The sequence below is a fragment of the Python bivittatus genome, unplaced genomic scaffold, assembly GCF_059951505.1.
Source record: "Python bivittatus isolate LINGU-HERP-01145 unplaced genomic scaffold, Pbiv_v1 ctg000840_np1212, whole genome shotgun sequence".
In the NCBI taxonomy this organism is placed as follows: domain Eukaryota; kingdom Metazoa; phylum Chordata; class Lepidosauria; order Squamata; family Pythonidae; genus Python; species Python bivittatus.
The window spans coordinates 22,026,771-22,048,397 of record NW_028277113.1 but is presented as its reverse complement, the minus strand read 5'-3'; the positions used below and the strand labels follow the sequence as shown (position 1 = coordinate 22,048,397).

Sequence of the window (21,627 nt, the reverse complement as noted above, 5' to 3'; positions counted from 1 at the left end):
GAACACTGCTGTTTGCGAACTGAATTGCTCGTGAACAGAAGTGTTCGTGAACCGAGATATTACTGTACTTTTTGATGCTCTCAAAACACTCCTTAAATGTTGAAACAGAACTTACCTTTGCAGAAGCTATGTTAATTTTTATTCAGCAAGACTTTCATATGCTTGACTATATATTTAATAATTTTGTCTTTAATAATGATTTCCATTAATCTACCTAGAACAGATGTTAAATTAACTTCTAGGCAATCTTCTAGGGAATCTTCCCTGGATTTGTTTGCTTTGTGGTAATACAATATTTTCTTTTCTGTATGTTATAGAAATTGAATATAGGGACATAATTATATATATATTTGTTAGACAATGAGGAATTCTCTTAGAATTTTTGAATAAATGATATTGGATAGATTATTTTGTTTCTTATTTGCCAAAAATCATCTATTCTAGATGATACTGGCCTCACCTTTTCAGATTTCTTTCTTAAAAACATCAATATTGTAATGCCTATTCTATAGTGAAGATAGACTCAATATATTCATTCATTCATTAGCACACCCTCAATTTCTTTATAATCCAAAAATCCAACTTGGCGGCTAGCTCAAAGACTCTTTCATCAATTGAGAGACATATTTGGATGGAAGAAAAGAGATTGTTGTCTCAGTTGTCTCTGCTACTTATTGACAGTTCTCAAATGTACAATACCTATCTTAACTTTAATGACTTAAACAGAAACTTTATCAAGTGAGTGTGTCTTTATGAGAATAAAAAATGTAATTTAAATATAGTTGGATTTTCCCCTTTGTTGCTATACATGTATCATGTGTGGAATCGTAAGTATTGATATTGCAGAAACAGTAATCCACAGGGAATACCAAGGGGGCAAATGACAAAACATATGAGGATTGACATTGTTACACAGACATTAGGATGCAAGTATGTTAGCGCAGTATTTGCACAGTGATATCACCATGCATGCGTCATCATTTTGGCATAACTGCCATTTATTGCAGATTTTAAAACAAATAACAAATGCTCTTTTCCAAGTTTCATGAGTCAGAGAGTATGTATCAATTATTAATATATATCATTATTTTTTACTGTTGAAAATAAGGCTGTGGTTATTACAGCAAGGATTTAGATTATTCAGACATAAAAACTAATTACCCTAATTAATCTATATTTGTCACTGGATCTTGCTGTAACCCCACTCAGTTCATATAACACATATCTATGAATCCTCTATATTTTTTTTAAAAAAAATGAGGTTGCTTTCCTTGAACTCCTTTTCACTGTGACAGTGTTGGATTTGTATTCCATCTTAATTATTTTATTTGCTTTAATATTAATAGATACCCAATAGAAGATGAGCCCTCTCATTTGGATGAAATGCCTCTAATGATGTCAGAAGAAGGCTTTGAAAATGATGAAAGTGATTACCATACATTACCAAGAGCCAGGATTTCTCAAAGAAAAAGAGGTTTAGAGTGGTTCATCTGTGGTGGCTGGAAATTTCTTTGCACCAGGTTTGTGGCCAATTCTGTTGTTAAATGCAAGATCACTTGATTTCTGCATTGGGCTTAGATAAATACAGATTATTTTAGAAAGTAGGTTAAAACAAGTTTTTGCTAGAGTAACGATTCATATATATTAACATTGCTGTGAAATCCATAGAGGACAAATAAACTAAAGTGGTTAGAAAGAAGTTTCAGTCCACTAAATTCCAGACAAGAATTGTCTTATTTGCTAGCTTCAGGGGAAAATCACTGCAATCTGATGGAACAAGGTCTTGGGAGGTAAATTCCAATCATTTTATGTATTTTATTTATTAAGCAAATTTATATAGCCACCCATCTCACCAAAAGCAACTCTGGGTGGCGTACAATAAGATAAAAACAAATTCAAAAGCAACATGAAAAATATGAAAACCACGTTAATAAATATCATAAAAACCAAGATACAAACTATAGGGGAGGGAAAATAAAATGGCAGTGGAACCATCAAAGCAGGTCTCTGGTTCCCTTGGAGCCCCAGGCCTGATCACATAACCAGGTCTTGAAGACCTTTCAGAATAGCAAAAGGGATGGCGCTAATCTCATCTCGGGAGGAAGGATATTCCATTAGGTGGGCACCACAGCAGAGAAGGCACATCTCCTGAGACCCACCAAGTGCAGGTCCCCAACCAATGGTACCTGCAACATGCCTTCTCTGTGAGAACTGATGGGCAGGCTGATATAACCAGGGAGAAGTGGTCCCTCAGATAGCTCAGTCCCATCATGGTACCTTAATATTTATTGCAATGACAACAACATCTTCTGAGAGTTAGGGTGACTCCCTTAGTTTTCTTATTACTAAGATATCCTTTAGTGACTTCTTTTAACATTGGTCAGAAGTATAAAATTGGAGGTTTTTCTTAGAGGCACTATTGCAAGACTCAGCTTCTCACATCATCTTAACCAGTAATCATGGTAGATGGCTTGATAGAAGTTTGGGTGGTAGTGATGGTTTAATTCTTCAAGAGACATACGTTAATACAAAGTAACAGTATTATAGAAGGTCCATTTTACTCCCAATTTATTTTTGTATGTGCTTTTTTTCAGTTGAGATTCTTCCTTACATAAATTTTGCATGAGTAGAATAATCAAAACAATTATTATAGTGCAACATGTTATGTATATATTTTGTAGCATTACTTTAAAAAGCTGAATAAACAAGAATCCTCATGTTGTACTTGCCAAGATTTCAAATAATACCTTTCAAACTGAACTCAGTAAGGAACTAAAGTCTAAGCCTCTTTAGGAAGCTATACGGCAGTGGAAGCTATGATCTATACCTAATATTAAACTTGAAAAGTGGAAAATTAAGTGGGAAGTGTTAATTTTCCATTGAAGTATTAGCAGTTTATATAAGTGGATATCCATGCAGAGAAACATATTATATAATAAAATTGTGGTAGAGCTCCTAAGATAGAAAGCAACCTTAATAATTATATACACTGCCTATTTTATCAGAACAAGGCTATGAACAATAAGATATCTTAGCAGCAAGTTAAAGCCAATTTATTTAGGCACCCAGTTAAGTGCTTCTTTTGAAGGCTTTCCACAGTCCTAATCCAAAATACCAAATTGTTTAAGTTGTGAGGAGCCTCATCAATGTTCTGTATCCCAGAAGCCTATTATGAAAGACATCAACATCTGCCAGGTAGAGTTTTTATTACTGCCTGACAATTTTGTTTAACTCATTGCATTCCAAATGGCGCTAGAAGTTACTATCTCACCACTCTTTTAAGTTTCTGGAATAACCATTACTACCCATCATTCTGCGCCATTAAGGGTAATTAATTGAACAGCTAGACTTACTGTCCAATGCTATTTGAAATGCCTACTGAGCCAGATAAAGGCCCTAAAAAGGAACCTATCAAAAACACTTCTCAAGGCCATTCATACCTGAATCTGATCCTTGTTGTGAAGACTACATTTTTAATCTTTATTTGCTGCTGCAATGTCAAAATAGTTTGTTGCTCAAAAAATTGTTCTAAGCTATATAAGAATTAGGATTATTATTGTTATTATTAACATTTTAAAATTTACATGACTATACATTTAACTTTCCCATAATTTCTGATACATACTGTTACAAGGATGTTTATCTCTTGTATAAATAATAAACCATAAACTCCATTAGAGCAGGTTTAAGAATCTGGGTTGAAAAAAATGTAGTAAATGTAGTAAAATGGAGAAAGGTTGTTTCTATATTGAAAGTAAATTTCATGTTATCTTTCAAATAATTGTTTATATTTTACTTAAATAAGATATTCTAGCTGCATGTTTAGTTTTCCAAATTTGAGACTGTTACAAAATATAAAAGTAGGGCGAAAGTCTTCAGACTGACTGAAGTTGGAGAAGAAAAATGACACTGATTTTTCAGTTTGCTGACTGATCGCAGTTTTGGAGGAAAAAATTACACTGATTTTTCAGTTTGCTTTGGTGATAGTACTTTGATAATTTCATTTACATCAATAATCTTTTACCTATTTGTTTTATACTAATGTAACTAATTCCCACTGCTGTTTATTCTTAACTCCTCTTTTTTTAGTGTATATTAGCTCTACATATTTTCATTTGTTTAAAGATTACAATAGGCAAAAATCCTGTTTGCAGATTTCATTCCTAACTTATTTTTATGACCTGAAAAGAAAGATGGCAGTACCCTTTCACTGATGTTCCCGAGAGTCTTAACACTAATTCATTAACAGTGGGTAATATCTTGAGTTGATTGATGTTGGTGAAAGGAGAAACGTAAATTCATTAACTGATGATAAGTTAACATTTCAACTTTAAAGGTTAAAAAGTACATGTAACTGATGACTCTAGAGTGAATACAAGTTTAAATTATCTCCTGGTACTCTCCTGTCATTTATAAAGCTCTTGTGTTGAACTCTCATGCTTGACTTCAGCAGAGTCTCTTGAGTAAATTAGTCTTGCATTGTCAGGAACACTCTTATTTTAAGTTTATATTAAATGCACCTTTTTTGCAGTAAAGAACTATAGTAATAGTGTGCTGAAGGTTTGGGAATGTGTTTTGGATCACACATTAGAAGTGTAGCTTTGCTCATGCAACTTTGATTTCTACATGCAGAATTGTAGTCCTGCACACTACTTTCCTTTTTCCTTCTCCTCAGGATCATATTAAATCATATGGACAAATATTTTTCTTTGAACAACAACAACAAAGAACTATTAAATGAAAAGACTCTTGACATATTTAGTTTCCATGTATATTTTCTAATGTAATAATTAAAAAATGTTTGAGATAATTGTGATCCTACAGATGTTGCTGAATCACAATTTTCAGCAACCACCACCAGCATGGCATTGGTATAGGACAGTGTTTCTCAACCTTGGCAACTTTAAGCTGTATGGACTTCAACTCCCAGAATTCCCCAGCTAATATAAGATCTTAGAGTACTTTCTTCAGCAACCCCTGGATGCCCATAGTTTTTCAACACCTAAATTAGAACATACCAGGCAGTAAACCTAAAGTAAAAGATTTTAAAATGTGGGATTGTAGGAACTATCCTAAAGACATGGATTTATAGGAAAATCTCATTAACTCCCCAAATGTCGGAGAATTGTTTGGAAGAAGCTGTATGTCTTCTGTATGGAAGTGGATAACTCACCAGTCAGAATACTGTCATTCTAGAACGTTGATAGAAAATCATTTTAAACAAACTGGAATATATACAGTTATACAATAAAAACTATACATTGGTGGCTATACAATCAAATTACTACCTTTGTATTTGAAAGGGAACTTATAATCAAAAGTAGTGCTAGGGTTAGCCAAAGGAAGACAAATTGGGATTAATTCTAGCCATCTTCTCCTGCAAAACTGTTCTTTTGCCTTGGTCACTTATTCTATTTCTCTCCTAAATGTCAAGTACCATGCATAACTCTTTTGCTTCTTACAGGAAATAGGATTCCAACGTTAATGTAACTTTGTCATTGTTATTATTTGACAACTGGTAAATTGGTAAATAGACTGCAGTGAAGCCAGCTTCTGCAGGTTGATAGAAAAGTTGGATGTTATATCCCTTTTGCAGAACTGACATATATGTCAAGCACTTAGTTTTTCTTCTTAAAAGAAGTACTTGCAATTTAACATTTGAATTTTAGATTTATGAAAAGTGAGAAGAAACAATTGTTTTCCCTTGCAACCTTTAGGAGAATCCTAAGATACTCTTTCTATGTATCTTACAGGATTTGATTTGCAATTCTTGGATAAAGTATTTTATCCAAGGCAGCAGTCTAGTACACATAGGTTTGATACTTCCACTTTGATTTACAAGTAGTCCTCGCTTACTGACAGTAATTGGGTTCGGGAACTCCATCGCTAAGAGATGCAGTTGTAAGGCGCAATGTCATGTGACCTTGCCAACTCACAGTGGCAGTTCTGGCAGTCCCAGTTGCTGTCGTTAGGCAAATCCAACGTGGTCACAGCATCCTGAAGTCACATGATCGCCATTTGCAACTGCTGCCATCTTACCTTTTGCTTGTCAGAAGCTGGCAGTGAAGGTCACAAATGGTGATCATGTGACTGTGAGATGCTGTGACATTGTAATTGCAAATTGGTTTGCCAGGCGCCTGAATTACAATCATGTGACCCTGGGGACCCTGCGATGGCTGCAACTATGAGGATCCATCATAAGTACCCCTTGTTCAGTGCTGTTGTAACTTCAGATGGTTGCTAAACAAGTGGGCATTAAACAAGGACTACCTGTATATGTTTCATAATTTACTATCCATATGATTGCTGGCCTTGATCAAGACATTTTAGTCCATACACCTATTAATTTTAATTTATGAAAAAGAATAAACATTTTAAAAGAAGCCCCAGTGGATGCCAGCATTGGCTAGATCATTCATTCATTCATTCATTCATTCATTCATTCATTCATTCATTCATTCATTCATATTTCAAATTTAGTCATCACCCATCTCACTCAGAGAGTGACTCTAGGTGGTTTACAATAAAATAAGAATAAAATTAAAATACAATAAAACAGTGTTCATAAATAACTAATATATTCCAAGGAATTGATATTACGTAATAAGTTATTGACTTACAGGAGCATCTTCAGGGTGCCAACCATCCCCAGGGTTCGTTACTCCTCCTCAAGCCCCACATGAGCTGGCAGAGCCAGATCTTCACCCCTTTCTGGAAGGCCAGGAGAGTGGAGACCCCCCTCACCTCTAGGGGGAGAGTTTCCCATAGGGCAGGAACTGTGATGGAATGGAATTATGAAGTCCAGGCTCAGGGAGATAAGCATTTTCTTAGTTCACCGAAAGAGCGTGGGAACTACAAGAGGACGAAGCTGGCACCTCCCAGAGGAATTCACGGTGTTGTGGCTGGCTGGCTTGAGAGCTGGAGTTTCAGTCTGGGAAGATTGATGTCAGGTTTAGCCCAAGTAACTCCAAGAGACAATGCAAAACCAGTTCAGCTATGTTTATTAGCTACAACCTTTAGCAAGAATCTTCCCAGACTGAAACCCCAGTTCCCAAGCCAGCAAGCCACAACACCGTAAATTCCTCAGGGAGGTGCCAGCCTCATCCTCTTGTAGTTCCCGCGCTCTTTCGGTGAACTAAGAAAACGCTTATCTCCCTGAGCCTGGCCTTCATAATTCCATTCCATCACAGGAACAATGGCCAAGAAGGCCCTCCTCCTGGGCCCCGCTATTGACATTCTTCTGTTGACGGGGTCTGTAACATACCTTCCCTGCCTGACAAGGTGGGACAGGTCGACGTAATGGGGATGAGATGGTCCCTCAGGTAGCCTGGTCCCATGCCACGTACGGCTTTAAAGGTGATGACCAACACCTTGAATTGGACCCGGAAGCATACTGGTACCCAATGCAGCTCTCGCGGCAAAGGTGTTACATGTGCCATCCTTGGGGCACCCAAAATTGCCCATGCAGCCACATTCTGAACCAGCTATAGTTTCCAGATACTTTTCAAGGGTAGCCCCACGTAGAGCACATTGCAATAATCTATATGGGAGATGACTAGGCATGAGTGACTGATCAGAGGGCTTCCCGATCTAGGAAAGGGCGTAACTGGTGCACAATGCGAAATTGAGCAAACACCCTCCTGGCCACAACTGCCACCTGTTCCTTGAGTGAGTCCAGGAGGATCCCCAGATTCTTCTCCAAGTCTGTCTGGGCAGTGCAACCCCATCCAGAACCAAAGATGGTAAACTCCTGGATACAGAGGAGCCCCCAACCCACAGCCACTCTGTCTTACCAGGGTTCAGCTGAAGCCTGTTGTTCCCCATCCAGGCCCCCACAGCTTCCACGCACTGTGAGAGGGTGGCCACACCATCACTTAAATCACCCGGAATGGAGATGTATAATTGGGTATCATCTGCATATTGATAATAGCTCATCCCATGATGGTGGATGATCTCACCCAGTGGTTTCATGTAGATGTTTAAAAGGAGCAGGGAGAGTACCAAACCCTGCGGCACCCCACAAAGGAGGGGCTGCAGGCTGGACCTCTTACTCCTTATCAACACTGATTGGGACCAGCCTCAGAATGAGGTGAAGCAGCACAGAACTGTGTCACCCACCCCCAACTCCCTAAGCTGACCCAAAAGGATACCACAGTCAATGGTATTGAAAGCTGCTGAGAGGTCAAGAAGAGCAAGGATGGATGCACTACCCCCATCCCCATCCCACCAGAGATCATCCAGAAGTGTGACCAATTCTGTTTCTGTCCCATATCTGGGCCTGAAACCCGACTGAAAAGGGTCCAGATAATCCATTTCACCCAGGATCCTCTGGAACTGCAGTGCCACCAGTATCTCAACCATCTTCCCTAAGAAGGGAGGTAGGAGACTGGATGAAAATTGTCCAGCATGGTGGGATCCAGCGATGGTTTCTTGAGGAGAGGGTGCACCAGCACCTCTTTAAAGGCAGCTGGAAACTCTCCCTCCCTCAAGGATGAATTCATCATCACCTGGACCTACCCACATGTCACTTCCCGAGCTGCCTTAACCAGCCATCATTTTGGGTCTACTGGTTTGAAAAGGAACTTTCTATGTATTTTATCCTTTTCTACTTCAGAAAATTAGAAAGTTGTTTCCCTATCTGTTTTAAATGAATTATTTTTCTTGAGGTTTGGTAAATTGTAAAAGGAAAGAAGACCTTTCTATTTTAACTATTGGCAGGACAGAACTTACTATGTTTATGTGATAGTATATTTTTCATTGACTGCATGTAATAAGTAATTTGTCTTCACCATGTTAAAAACATACACAAAGTATTCTCTGGAATGAGTATTTTAACTGAGCAACTGTGTTGCTAAGTGTGTTGACTGTAATATGAAATCTTACCTTACTCAAAATTGTTCAGATAAGTATATGTTGATTTCAGGGATCTGTAAAGCAATTAATTTCAGACAAATGCATTATTTGCAACATATGTTCATAACTGTTAAAGCCTATGAAAATAATGAGTGTTTAGCTGTAATTATTTCTCTTCTTTTTAATTTGGGCATTCTCTTTTAGCTTGAGAAATTATAATACATGTAGATCAATACTCTAGAGTTCTTTGGGCTGGATTGATTTTTTTTCTCAAGAGGTTTACATTCCATTTCTTATAAAAACACTTTATCCCTATTAAAATGATGCTACTGAATGGCATTTCCATTTGAAATGAAGGGGATACCAAATACTTGGATTAATTTGCACTCTTAAGATGGCCTATACACTTTCATTTAACTGCAACACATTTGTTGTGTAGAAGCATGTGGATTTTAGTATCAGATTTATTTAGTAACTGCTGATTTTTTAAAATGCAATCTTCCAAAACCGACATGGGGAACTTATTTTTCCTTCTTGTATTTATCACTATAAAAGGTTATAAATATATTTTAACAAGCCTATTCTGTTTTCCAAAGGAACCCAATGTTATGGATCAACTTGGCCATTTAACTTTAGCTATATCGGAATATACAAGGTGTACCAAAAGTCAGTCCCCATAGGCCAGTCACAATATGTTTTATTAATTAATATTTTTCATGTTACTGTACTTGGGAATGTTGAAAGGTCATGCATCAAACAAGTAAGGATTTACAAGAAAAACAACCAATTTGAACATTTAATATAATTTATATAATAAATTGTCTATTGGGCCTGACTTTTGGTATATGCTCTATATACTTGATATATGAGACAACAATGAAATTGCTTAATAGTAAACAAAAATAAAAGAACTCTTCCCCTTATACTCATTATTATAATACAGAGGTTCTTGGATTTTTTAAATTATAAGTTTTAAATGAAATATTTAAAATGTACATTGAGATACTATGTATTACAATTTGTTTGTTTTAGTAAAATAAACTATTAATGAAGTTCTGGTTTTGTACATAGTGCTTAGGCTGCATTTTGGCTTTCAGATGATACATACTTATTGTGCAAGTATTAAATTGGTAAGAAAAGATACTATACTTGACCTTAACCAAAACACCCAGAAGGTATTGCTGCATAAGCAGTTAACTAGGGTCTTTTTTTATTTTATTTTATGCTGTTTATTTGTTCCATATAATGGTCCTGGTCTTTGAGCATATATAAATAAACTAATAAGGTGCAAATGGATCCACGCAAGGGAACTCTTATATCTTTCTGCAGCTGCTCTCACACTCTGATTTACACTCTGAATCTTGGCCAGAAGATGTCTCAACCCTCCAGATTTGGGAGTCATGGATGTTTTGAAGGGAGAGGGAATCTGTTCTGTTTCATAAGACAGATATAATTGGATATTGTCCATAGTTTTCTGGACTAAGTTGACTCAGATGGCCTTTTTTCCCTGTTGATTTGCTGACTTTGTCATAGGCTTGATAATAAATATCTTTAAAAGCCAGATAATAAATAAATCTAGATATGCAAACCATAAACATTTTATACCTTGCGTTTCAATTTTTATATTACTTTAAATATATGAGAAATAACTACCACTAGCATCCTTTATTAGCAACATGAATATTTTATTCCTATGGTTGTTTTTAATACGTAGATTTCAATTTAAAAATATTATCTCTGAGTATAACCAAATGCTGTTGCTTATATAGAGGAGCCTTCATTAATGCGCTGGTCAAAGAAACATCATGGCAAAAGGGACACAACAACATCTCCATACAAAATGAAAGGGCTTGTTTTGTTTCTGCATGGAGATGAACTAATGATGTAGGTCTTCAAAGTATTGAATCCCATTTACTTCAACATTGAATTGTCAAAATCTATAATTATTTCCATCAGTGAGACCTCAGTGCATCTGAAGGCTTAAAGTGTGCTTATCTTTAAGTGCCAATCAGCTTTTATCAGAAACATCACAACTGCTGAGCAGTGCCAAACTTTGTTCAAGTATTTGTAATTTGCTAAGTTGATTATGTTACTTTCTGCCTAAGTTTGCAAGGATAAAAGGATGGATGGATAAGAAGAAGGGAGAAAGGGATGAGGTGGAGATCTTGCATGATCATCCTTCCATTTATAAAAGGCTCTTCATTCAAAATATTCTGATTTGTAATCTGAAGTGCACAAAGGTATTGAAAGAACTATAGTGCAAATGTGTGTATGCCTTCAAATCAGCTTTTTGACTCCTGGTGATTGTGTGGACTAGTCCCTGCAGTTTTCTTGGCAAGGTTTTTCAGAAGTGGTTTGCCATTGCCTCCTTCCTAGGGCTGAGAGAGGGCTGAGGCCTAAGGTCACCCATCTGGCTTCATGCCTAAAGCAGGACTAGAACTCACAGTCTCCCAGTTTCTAGCCTGATGCCTTAACCACTAAAACAAACTGGCTGTCATAGTGCAGGTAGATATTACATAATTAAGAATTAATTTTATCAAACAGACTCCCTTATATTAAAAGCCTATACTGATAGGTGAAAACATTAAATACATTGTTTATATGACACACAGAATAATTTCTAAGATAATTTTAATAAGCATCAGTATACTGTGTTATGTTTCTTTGTTTAGTCCTAACTAAAGTCTATAGCCTCTTCATTGCAGTATTCAAGGAAGCTGTGAAGACTGAGCAAATATCAAGGATGAGAACAGGGTTTAGAAATATTTGAGCTGTCTATAAAACTGAGACAACCTGGGTCATCACTAGGTAGATGCTATAGCTTTGTCTCAGTTGAGTCTCAGTTTTTCCAATAATTTGATCACTTCTGAACTCTTCTAAGCTCTTCATAACAGAAAAACATCAAACTTCATTTTCCTTCATTTTCACCCATTCTATCCCTAGTAACATTTAATGAAAATATACTCAAAATGAAAAATGTACATTCAGGACTGCAATGTTAACTGAACAAACTGAATTGGTTTATTAAAGAAAGTTATCCTTCCCTGCTTAGCTGAACCTCAGAAAGTCCAGAGAGAGATTTTTTAGCTATTCCAGGTTAAGCAAGGAAGATTTCTGTATCTAACCATGAATCTCTCATTGTTCTTGAGATAGTGGTGAGAGAATATTATTCACTTGTCTGAGGCCATATTTACTTGCAGATACTGTATGCAAGAAGATTTTAATACCTCAAATAAATAAGTATTGGTGGAAAAACAGTATACTTTATTATTTGATTGTACTCCAGCAATTATCTTTCATAATTATTTAATTTTAAAACATAACAGTGCTTTAATTTATTTTCACTGTCTTGTTTACTTTAATAAGGATAAGCTTAAATTGCTATTTAAATACATTGTTAACTGTTAAATCTTGATTTGAAAATTATCTGTTATCTAACCACAGGTTCAAGCCAAAATGTACATAAATTACATTGAGTTATATGCTTATACACAAATTTAACAAATTAATTCATCATTAATTGACTGAATTGTGTCTAATTATAACCTTAAATTTTAATTTTATAATTAAATTTACAAATTACAAATTTATATTTGTAAATTTAATTGTGAAATAAGTTTATAAAATCAAGAATTAGGTATATGAGAAAAAGAAAATGGTTGTTCAGCTTCCATAAGCTGGTATGCTCCAGGAAGGACATGGCTACCATGGTAGAAGCAGCATGGAAGGAACGCATTAGATTATACAATTGTGCATGTTTTGAAAGTTATTCCAAATACATTGATGTGCAAATGCAGTGCCTCTTTGATACAGCTGCATCTTTTTGCCAGCTTCTATTGAGGAGTTGACTCCTTAAAAATCTCAAGTGGTCCATAGTAGTCCTTCCAGATCATTTTTGAAGCATGCATTTTTGAAGAGTGCTTTTAGATTTCAACCATGTTAATTATTATCTTCGGACTACTTCTCCCCATGTAACAGCCAGATATAAAGGGCGATGAACATAAAAGGGCTTTTCACTTCTGTTAGCATTCATGCTCTGAAATATTGACTTAGAAAATTGGAAACCTTTTTGGAGCAATTATAATGTGCAGTGAAAGGAAGATAGAAATATCAGAAATCCCTTGCACTTGTGCCCAGATCTGTTGCTGAATCTATTGAGAGCCTTTTAACTGTGGTATTGGGTTTTGATTGACTTGATCAAGACTGGGAGATAGCTTGCTCTGGTACTTGTACTTAAGACTTGTTTTCATGTTTTATTTATTTATTTAGTTAGATTTACATCCCACCTTCCCATAAGGAACTCAGATCAGTATACACAGCATCCCCCTTCCAGTTTTACCACACAACAGCCCTGTACGACAGTTTGGGCTGACAGAGAATGATTGGCCCAATGTGAGTTTCTCTGCCTAAGGGTGGACTTGAATTTGTGTGTGCCTGCTAGTAGTCCAACACTTTCACCACACCATACTGGCTCTCTCCACTTCCAAAAAATGACAGTTTTCATTTAAATTAGAATAGCATTTTAAGGATCATTTAGTTAATTTTAGCAGAGTGAGTTCTCCACTGTGTTTAATAAAATGACTATAGTCCACAGAAGAAAACTCCAAAAAGTCTTTAAGATACTATAAGATGTTGAAAATTGAAGACAATCTCTCTCTCTTTCTCTCTCTTTTTGCAGTTGCTGTGATTGGCTTATAAACATTTGCCAGAGAAAAAAAGAACTTAAAGCACGCACAGTATGGCTTGGATGTCCTGAAAAATGTGAAGAAAAGTATCCAAGAAATGCTATAAAAAACCAAAAATATAATGTCTTTACATTTATACCTGGGGTAAGGCAACCTAAAGATATCCTTAGTTTAAATGCTATATGTATATGCATATTGTATTTTACAATATTATTACATGATGTTTAAGAGGTTTTAATTGTATAATCTTTCTTGTAATAGTTTCCCACTGAAGAATTTTTTTCTTGTAGGGAAGAGTTAACTGAGAGCAAAGTAGGATTAGGGGCTGGTCAGATTTCAATGTTTAGTCTTCCAAAACAGAAAATTTGTTTTCAAAAGAAATAACTTTTATGTAACAAATGAAATATTCTGGTGATTATAGCACATTTAGCAACATCTTTTAAAATCAGTGACTGATTTTATATTTATTTGGTAGCACAGCATTAAAAACAATAAAACTCCAACAATAAATATTATCAGTTTTCTAAATTATGTGATTAATTTTAATCAGTTCCTGCCTATATATTTGGTAATTAATATTTTATGCCTGCAGTATGTATAAATAAAAATTCCTCTTAATAAAGTATTCAGCTAAAAACGATATAAACATTTCAGATGCATGGCTTGACAACCACTTAAATTGTCAGGGAAGAAATAAATAGAAAAATGGATTTTAATTATTTTAAAAAAAATCTGTGTTGTTATATACAATAAGTGAAATGTATATGCTACATTTTATATGTTAGTGAAGGTATAACCAGTATTCAGAAATCAATTTTTACCAAATTTGTTTTGTAAAACAGCTGTAAAAAGCATTTATGTGCTCTCATTTGAGAGATTTTCTTAAAGAGTTAATTTGCCCTTTTTACAATTGTAAAACTGTCAGAGTGAGACTTCAGTTGTGGGCTATGAGAGAAGGAACATTTTTTTCTTTGTGTCCATGAGTAAAGTAACCCTCTTTTAAATGCAGAATAAATGGTTAGAAAGTTCATTTTCCAGTATGGCTAGTGGTACAGATTACAAGAAAACCCATAAATATAGTAATTCCTTTTATATAAAAAAGTATATATTGTACTGCCTATTATGTGTACTATAGGCGTATAACAAAACCCCTTATTAAGTAAATCCAGTTTAAAATAACATTCCTGTCCCTTCAGATGTTGTTTTTGCTTATTATGGTTTTCAAGATGCAGAATTCTTTTCAGTACTGACAATAATAATTTGTTGTAATACAATTTGTGCAAATCACAAAAGGGCACAGTTTGGCATTTTTTGTTCTTTGACTAATTTCACTAAATTCTATTATGACTTTAGCATTGATTCTTTGGATAGTTAGTCTTGTACTTTCTAATTTAATATTTGACTGAAAAGTAACTCTTGAGGGAGAGGTGTTTCAATGAGTATAAAATAAACAGGCTATTATATACTGTGCCTTTTACTGCAGTAATAAATTGCTTTGTTTTTTGTTGACAAGAATGCTGCGTCTTTCAAATCTTAATTTCAATAAGAATGCAGATTTTCTAATTGTTATGCATTGGTTTTCTCTCCACTACCCCTACTCACCAATGCTATTCAACTAACTGGTACGTGAATGAATATTTCTAGTACTCCCCCCATCCTTATTAAAAAGACAAAAAAAGTGAGTTCATAATGTGTTTTCTTTTGAGTATTAATGTCAGTTGTTTTCATGCAGACAAATATTTTCATTTTTGCATGAAACCTATATTTTGTCTATTTACACTTAAAGGTCATTAAATATATATTTAGTCATTGATTACTATAGTTAAATGCACGACGTGTATTTCAGAGGTTTAGGCAGAATCCTAATGCCTATAAAGATCTCCCTTGATTTGTGAACACCTGTTGGCATATCCAGATGCATTATTAGCCATGGAATATTTTTTTCTTAAACTTTTCCTTAGGAAATGGAGTAGTTCGAAAGCGTTTTGTAATTGCACAGTTGGAACCCTATTCTGGCTTTAGTATGAATACCAATTACTGAGCTATTAATTGATGCTAACTGAGATTTTAAATTAATTAGTGGTGAGGGAGGAAATATTGTTACCCTGCTGAGATTAATTTATATGAGAATTTAAACATTCTAGAAGAAAATAATTATGTTTCATTGTAAATATAAACACAGTATTGCTCCAGCATAGTTCTTAGCTTCTGCTTGCAGTTTAGTAATAACTGCTAAACCAATTTGACTTTCCTTGTATTGAAATTTCCATAATATGTTGGTTTGTCTGAAGCTTACATTGATTGTAATGTGTTCCACCCACCTACAGTCTTTTGGGTAACATTCTTTATTTTCATAATAAAAATGGAAATGTATTTAAAATCAATTACAGTATTAACATTTTTTTCTAAAGGTAGCTAGGGATAATGGCCGAACAGAGTGACAAGTTATATTATGCTGATTTTATAGTACAATAAATTCAGAGGAATTATTTTGTGTCACATACTATTTTCTCTTATAATTGTATTCTGTGTGGAAAAAAAGATGCACTTTTCTTTCTTGTATTCATTATTTTTGTTGCTAATAGATATACAACATTAGAAAAAACTGGGATATGATTTTTATTACATTGATTTCTTGAATAGTAACTAGGTACAAGCTGTATGCTTGAAAGACTCTTCTATTAGCAAATGCATTATTTTCTGAGCCCTATTTAAAGACAGAGTTTATCAACCTTGTAAGTTTATTTATAAGAATTACTAAAATAATCTGTGTCTGTTTTTTTTTAAAAATGTTCAAAATTGTATGTAAATGATAAATATTAATTCTCCTACATAGGGGGTAAATTCTAGGTAGAAATGTTCATTACTACTGTTAACCTCCTTTGGATTAGAATAAAATATTCAGTTGTTCTAAATGAAGCACCAACATTTTAAGCTGTGATTTTGGTTGTATATAAAATGTTCTGTAGCAGTGCTTTTGGAAGTGCCATTTTCTGGTTTTCTTTTTTCTTTCACTTTAGGTTTTATACGAACAATTCAAGTTTTTCTTGAACCTTTATTTTCTGGTAGTCTCCTGCTCACAGTTTGTACCGGCACTGAAAATAGGCTACCTCTACACCTATTGGGCTCCTCTGGTAAACGCAAAAAGCTATAAAACTATTTTGTTTCTTTAGACAGTGAGTATGCTGGTTTGCATATGTCAGAGGGTCAGGAGATTAAGCCCTCATTGTTAATGATTAAGAGATCATTAGTGTTACATGTTCCTTCCCTTCCTCTTTTGAATTCCTTCTGTGCCCTAACTGTGGCCTCCAAATATTTTGACCATATTGGCTGGGGGTAAAATGGGTTGGCCAAAATATCTGAAGGATGCTAGTTTGCCTGGGTTGTTGCTTTGACTGCATTTAGATGAATGTAATCACCAGCATTCCTCTTAAAGCTAACACTGTAATTAACATTCAACTCACTGTAACCATGGCAATAACCTTTATATAGATTGGGGTATTTGAATGAGCTGGGGGAATGGAGCACATGATTCTGAGAGGGAACGAGGGATGGGATAGCTTTTGCCTCTTAATCTTTTAAGTATAATTAATGTGGACTGAGACAGTTTTTAAAAGTGTCTTTTAAATAAAGTTTAAAAAGTTTATTGCATACTTTATATGCAAAAAAAAAATACATTTCATTCATTAATTAAATTAAGTAATTTTAGTGAAATACTTAGTCAACTTTGGTTGATCTCAAAAAATGTAAGCTGAGGGATGGACAGTTTCAACCCTTCTAGAATCACATGGGCATATACACTCAGATACTAGGATTTTATTTGCCATTTAAAAGGGCTCAGGGTAAGATGTTAGGCCTGACTTGATTTTTTTTTTTAATCTTAAACTGCAGGAGGTTAGTGCACTCAGACAATTTGCAGGTTTCCATATATTCTCAGTAATGAACATTCTTAAAGTTCCATATTAAGAAGCCAGTTTTGGTTTGAAGTTTGATGTCTCCAGCCTTTGATAAATAATCTATTTGTCCCAGCAGAAAGAAGGTAGTCTTTGGTTAATCCAGTGGAATTTATTTTATTTTCCATTGAAAATGAAGATGAGTTATCTACTAGAACGAATAGTGCCAGGCCCAGTCGGGAAAAAATCAGTTTCAGCCAGTATGCCATTACTAACCTCCAACCCTATATTCAGTCTAGGCAACCCTGCCTGTATTTGGATACAGGGTCATCAGAAAATATCACGGCTGTACAATAGATTAGGAAATCAGAAAAGCATTCCAGAAGAAGTCCATGGCAAGCCATTATCATATTGTTGCCAAGAAAACTACATGGACGTTAAATGTATACTTTTACTTTTGGAGTATATTCCATTTGGAGTATACTCAACTCTATAATTGCGTTTTATACTCTGTGAAAGCATTACACTTTTTTTAAAAAATAAAACATTACTTTTTTTGTAACTTAATTTCATTTTTTAAAAATCATACTTGTTTGCCTGTTCTTGTTAATGATCTTTTGTCCTGCATCAGCATAACATTTAAGCAAGCAAGTTATCTCTCTGCCTACAATTAAAGGTGCTAATTGAAAGTGGGAAGTTTTCAATATAAATTCATTTGATAGAAATAACAAAGACTAGGGAAGCTGATAAACATTTACATTACAAAGCTTCCATAAAATTGCCTCATATTGGTATATATATAAGACATTTCACCTCAAATTGTTAGATTCAGGAGACTAGTAAAAAGTTCATGTTGATTGAAATGTTTTTAAAAAAAACTTGGGATTATAATCAAAATAATCTGTTTCAGGAGTCCTCAAAATACAACTTCAGTGTTTTTCCTTTTCTAATAGGAAAACTTGGGTACACATATTATTTATTTAATATATTTCTATACCAGTTGCTTATAACTGGTTAAGGCAGGGGTTCACAATACGGATCCAAAACAATAATAACCATGTCCAAAAAGCACAAATACATTCTAAACAATCAGTTCTCCACGAATAGCAGTAATCATATACAATAAAAAAGCATAGGTCCAATCCTAAAATATTGAAGCAATAATCTTAAATAACATATTCTTAGGGAGTGAGAGAGGTTTGGGAATAAAAATAAGGTTTTGACTTCTTAAAACAAGTCCAAGAAGGAGCAGTCTGAACTTCTACAAAAATTGTTCCCCCTCTGGCTTGTTTTAAGAAGCCAGCTTCTTTCTAGGGAAAGAAAGAACAGTTTAAACTTCACAATTAAAATTAAGTAAGTTCACTAGGATCCAGATAACATCTTCAAAAATTGCATTAACTGTTACATGGCTATTTTTAATCTAGCATTTACTGCTGTTTCAGGCTAAAGTAACAAATGTTATACATTTGTTTGGAAATGCCACTGATTTCACAGAATAAGAGAATATGTCTGTCAATCACTTCAAACTTTAGGTTATCTAAAAGTTAGAAGCAAAAAACTCTTTTGAAAGAAATGGTCATTTCTGCATTTCTGTTTTTCTTTACAGGGAAACACACTAGACAGTTTTTACCATGTGTTTCACTATTTATTGTGGAGATCAGGAGATGGTTCAGACATTGCATCAAAACCATTTTTTGGCATTATTTATTTTGGTCTTAGGCACATATTTTGTCTCCTTTCCTCCTTTTAGGCAGGCAGTACTTTGCCATTTAATCCAAATCAATATTTGATGGTGTTTGCTTGTTCTTCAGATTGATTAACCAAGACCAAATCCTGGTATCTACACAAATAATACTTGCTAGTTTATCTCAAATATGGAAATAGGGGAGATGACAGAGCACATTCATTCAAGGCCTTTACCTGCCTTAATCAGAGAGCAGAAAATTAAGACTTGCTATTATATTTGAATCATCCCACTGTTATACATAGAAATTCCTCTAGAATTATTTTGATGGGAAGAGATTCTGTAAAATACTATTACTGTATCTTTGGATATGTTTATAGGTGTTATTAGATTTATTAGTTAAGCTCAGGTTTTGATATATGCTCTAAAACACCCTTAAAACACCCTTTTGAAATGAATATATTCACATAGTTTTCGAATCTATTGCTAAATGCTCTGTATATTTTAATAGAAATATTTTCCATTTAGGGAAATATTTGTTATATTTTAAATAGGGATTTGTTTTGGCTGTCACTGTTCTGCGGGAAGCGGTTGATGAATTTCGTCGTTACCAGCGAGACAAGGAAATGAACTCTCAGTTATACAGCAAGCTTACAGTACGAGGTTAGCAATCTTTTTTTCATATGAATACTGGGCATCATTCCTGTCTTGTAGTTTCTACCATTTACAGTTAAACCAGGTTTGCATGATTTTTGACGTATCATTCCACATACAGCATATAAACTATATAACCTACCAAATGATCGCTAGCACAAAAGATTATCAGTCTCAAATCAAAAGAAGTGGTTAGCAAACTGGTATAAATTGACCATACATCATCAATGAATTCCCTTCAGTGAGATAGGTCACAGCTTGTGCAGGCATGGTTGATGTTGTGAAGGGAAATCAACAGACTTATATAACTTGTATAACTAAAATAAATATTACATACTAGCCAATGTCACTTAAATAAGGTATTAAGAAATTGAGTTCATCATGAAGAATTGAATCCAATAATGTCATTAACGTCATCCAAATGATTTTCTTTGTAGAAATATTCTGCTATATTCATAAATGTTGATTTTATTTATTTTACAATCATTGCAATCTTCTTGAGCCATTCATGTGTAATGAATTATGATAGGCACTTAATTGTGTTCTAGTTGCACATAAGGCTTTAGGCAAAGGCTTGTGCCTTGGTGGACTATAAAGCTTGAATATGCAGCCACTTCTGACAGCTTTGGACTTTTTTATTGGCAATTACACAGATGGTGAAGAGTGTTTTTAGCCTGTGAGATGTGTTTAGAAGGAAAAATAGTTTACAAAAATAATTTATGCAGTGAATAGCATTTGACAGTTTTCCAAATTATCTTTTCAGAGTTATAATATATATTTTGTTTTCTGAAATGGTATCCAGTGATTACTTCTGATAGATAAAGAGTTGTTTGTTGATACCTTAAGGTTTTCATACATATAATTGCTAAGGCACATTCTACTAACCTCACTTCAGACAAGGAACATGAATAACAGTTATCTGAAATTGTACGTTCTTGTTGGCACATGCTTCCTTCATCCTACCAAATGTATACATTGTATACTTTAGAATAACATCTTGATACACAGTTTTTCTGTAAAAGGTATCTTACATCGTGAAGGCTGCTCTTGTGGTCTTGCAGAATGTGAAACCCAGGGCAGATAGGCATTTTCTGAAAAAGAATATAGCAGAAGGATGAGTAAACTGCTATCATCTTGTTTTGAGTTATAGTTCCAGAAATGAATGTGACATCTTCCCAATATTTATTTGGGATGTAGAAATATAGGTAGATTGGCAACATTACATTAGCTTGTCTTCTTGGAGTAGTACTTAAGGTATACAAGATGAACAAGAGGCTGCTAGGGATTGAATAGCAGCTGTGGTATGCTTAGGTAGCAATTATTCTTTAATGTTAAATTTAGGCTGTCAAGTTAAAAACCTGAATTTTGGGGACTTCAAACAGCATTTGCTAGAAATCTAATGTAAGGCATAGGTTCGGATTTCAGTGTATGAAAGAGAAGTTAGGAAGGAAATATGTTGCAGCTGTTAAATTCTGGCAAGGTTATTCAAATTCTCATGGCACTTATACTGCAAATATAATACAGCCGTTCTAATATTATTTTCTGAAAAATGTTGGAATGTCGAAGTGCATTTATTCTAGCTATAATTTATAATTCTGCGATAACCTAAAATATTCCTTACATTTATTTTTAAAATATCCAACTCACATTTCTAGGATATTTGAAACAGAGTTGCCTGATTTTTGATGTAGTTATATGTAGCTTAATTTTCATAAAATAAACTTTAAAAAAATGGTTTATGGCTTAAGAACAATTATACTGTCCACAAAAGAACTGGTTTCCTACATATTGAAATCAGGTGTACTCTACATGATTTCATTATTTGGTAATTGAAATATCCTTTTTCAAACCACATTCC

General features: G+C 34.4%; 1 protein-coding gene across 3 annotated transcripts in view; it reads left to right on the top strand.

Moving 5' to 3' along the window:
- Positions 1–21,627, top strand: part of ATP9B (ATPase phospholipid transporting 9B) — a 174,542-nt gene that overhangs the window by 11,538 nt on the left and 141,377 nt on the right. For all 3 annotated transcript variants that reach the window (XM_088131013.1, XM_088131011.1, XM_088131012.1), the window contains exons 2-5: positions 1,347–1,520; positions 13,532–13,682; positions 16,559–16,672; positions 19,670–19,778. In XM_088131013.1, coding sequence (XP_087987139.1) covers positions 1,347–1,520; positions 13,532–13,682; positions 16,559–16,672; positions 19,670–19,778 — 548 coding nt within the window. The remainder of the gene's footprint in view (positions 1–1,346; positions 1,521–13,531; positions 13,683–16,558; positions 16,673–19,669; positions 19,779–21,627) is intronic.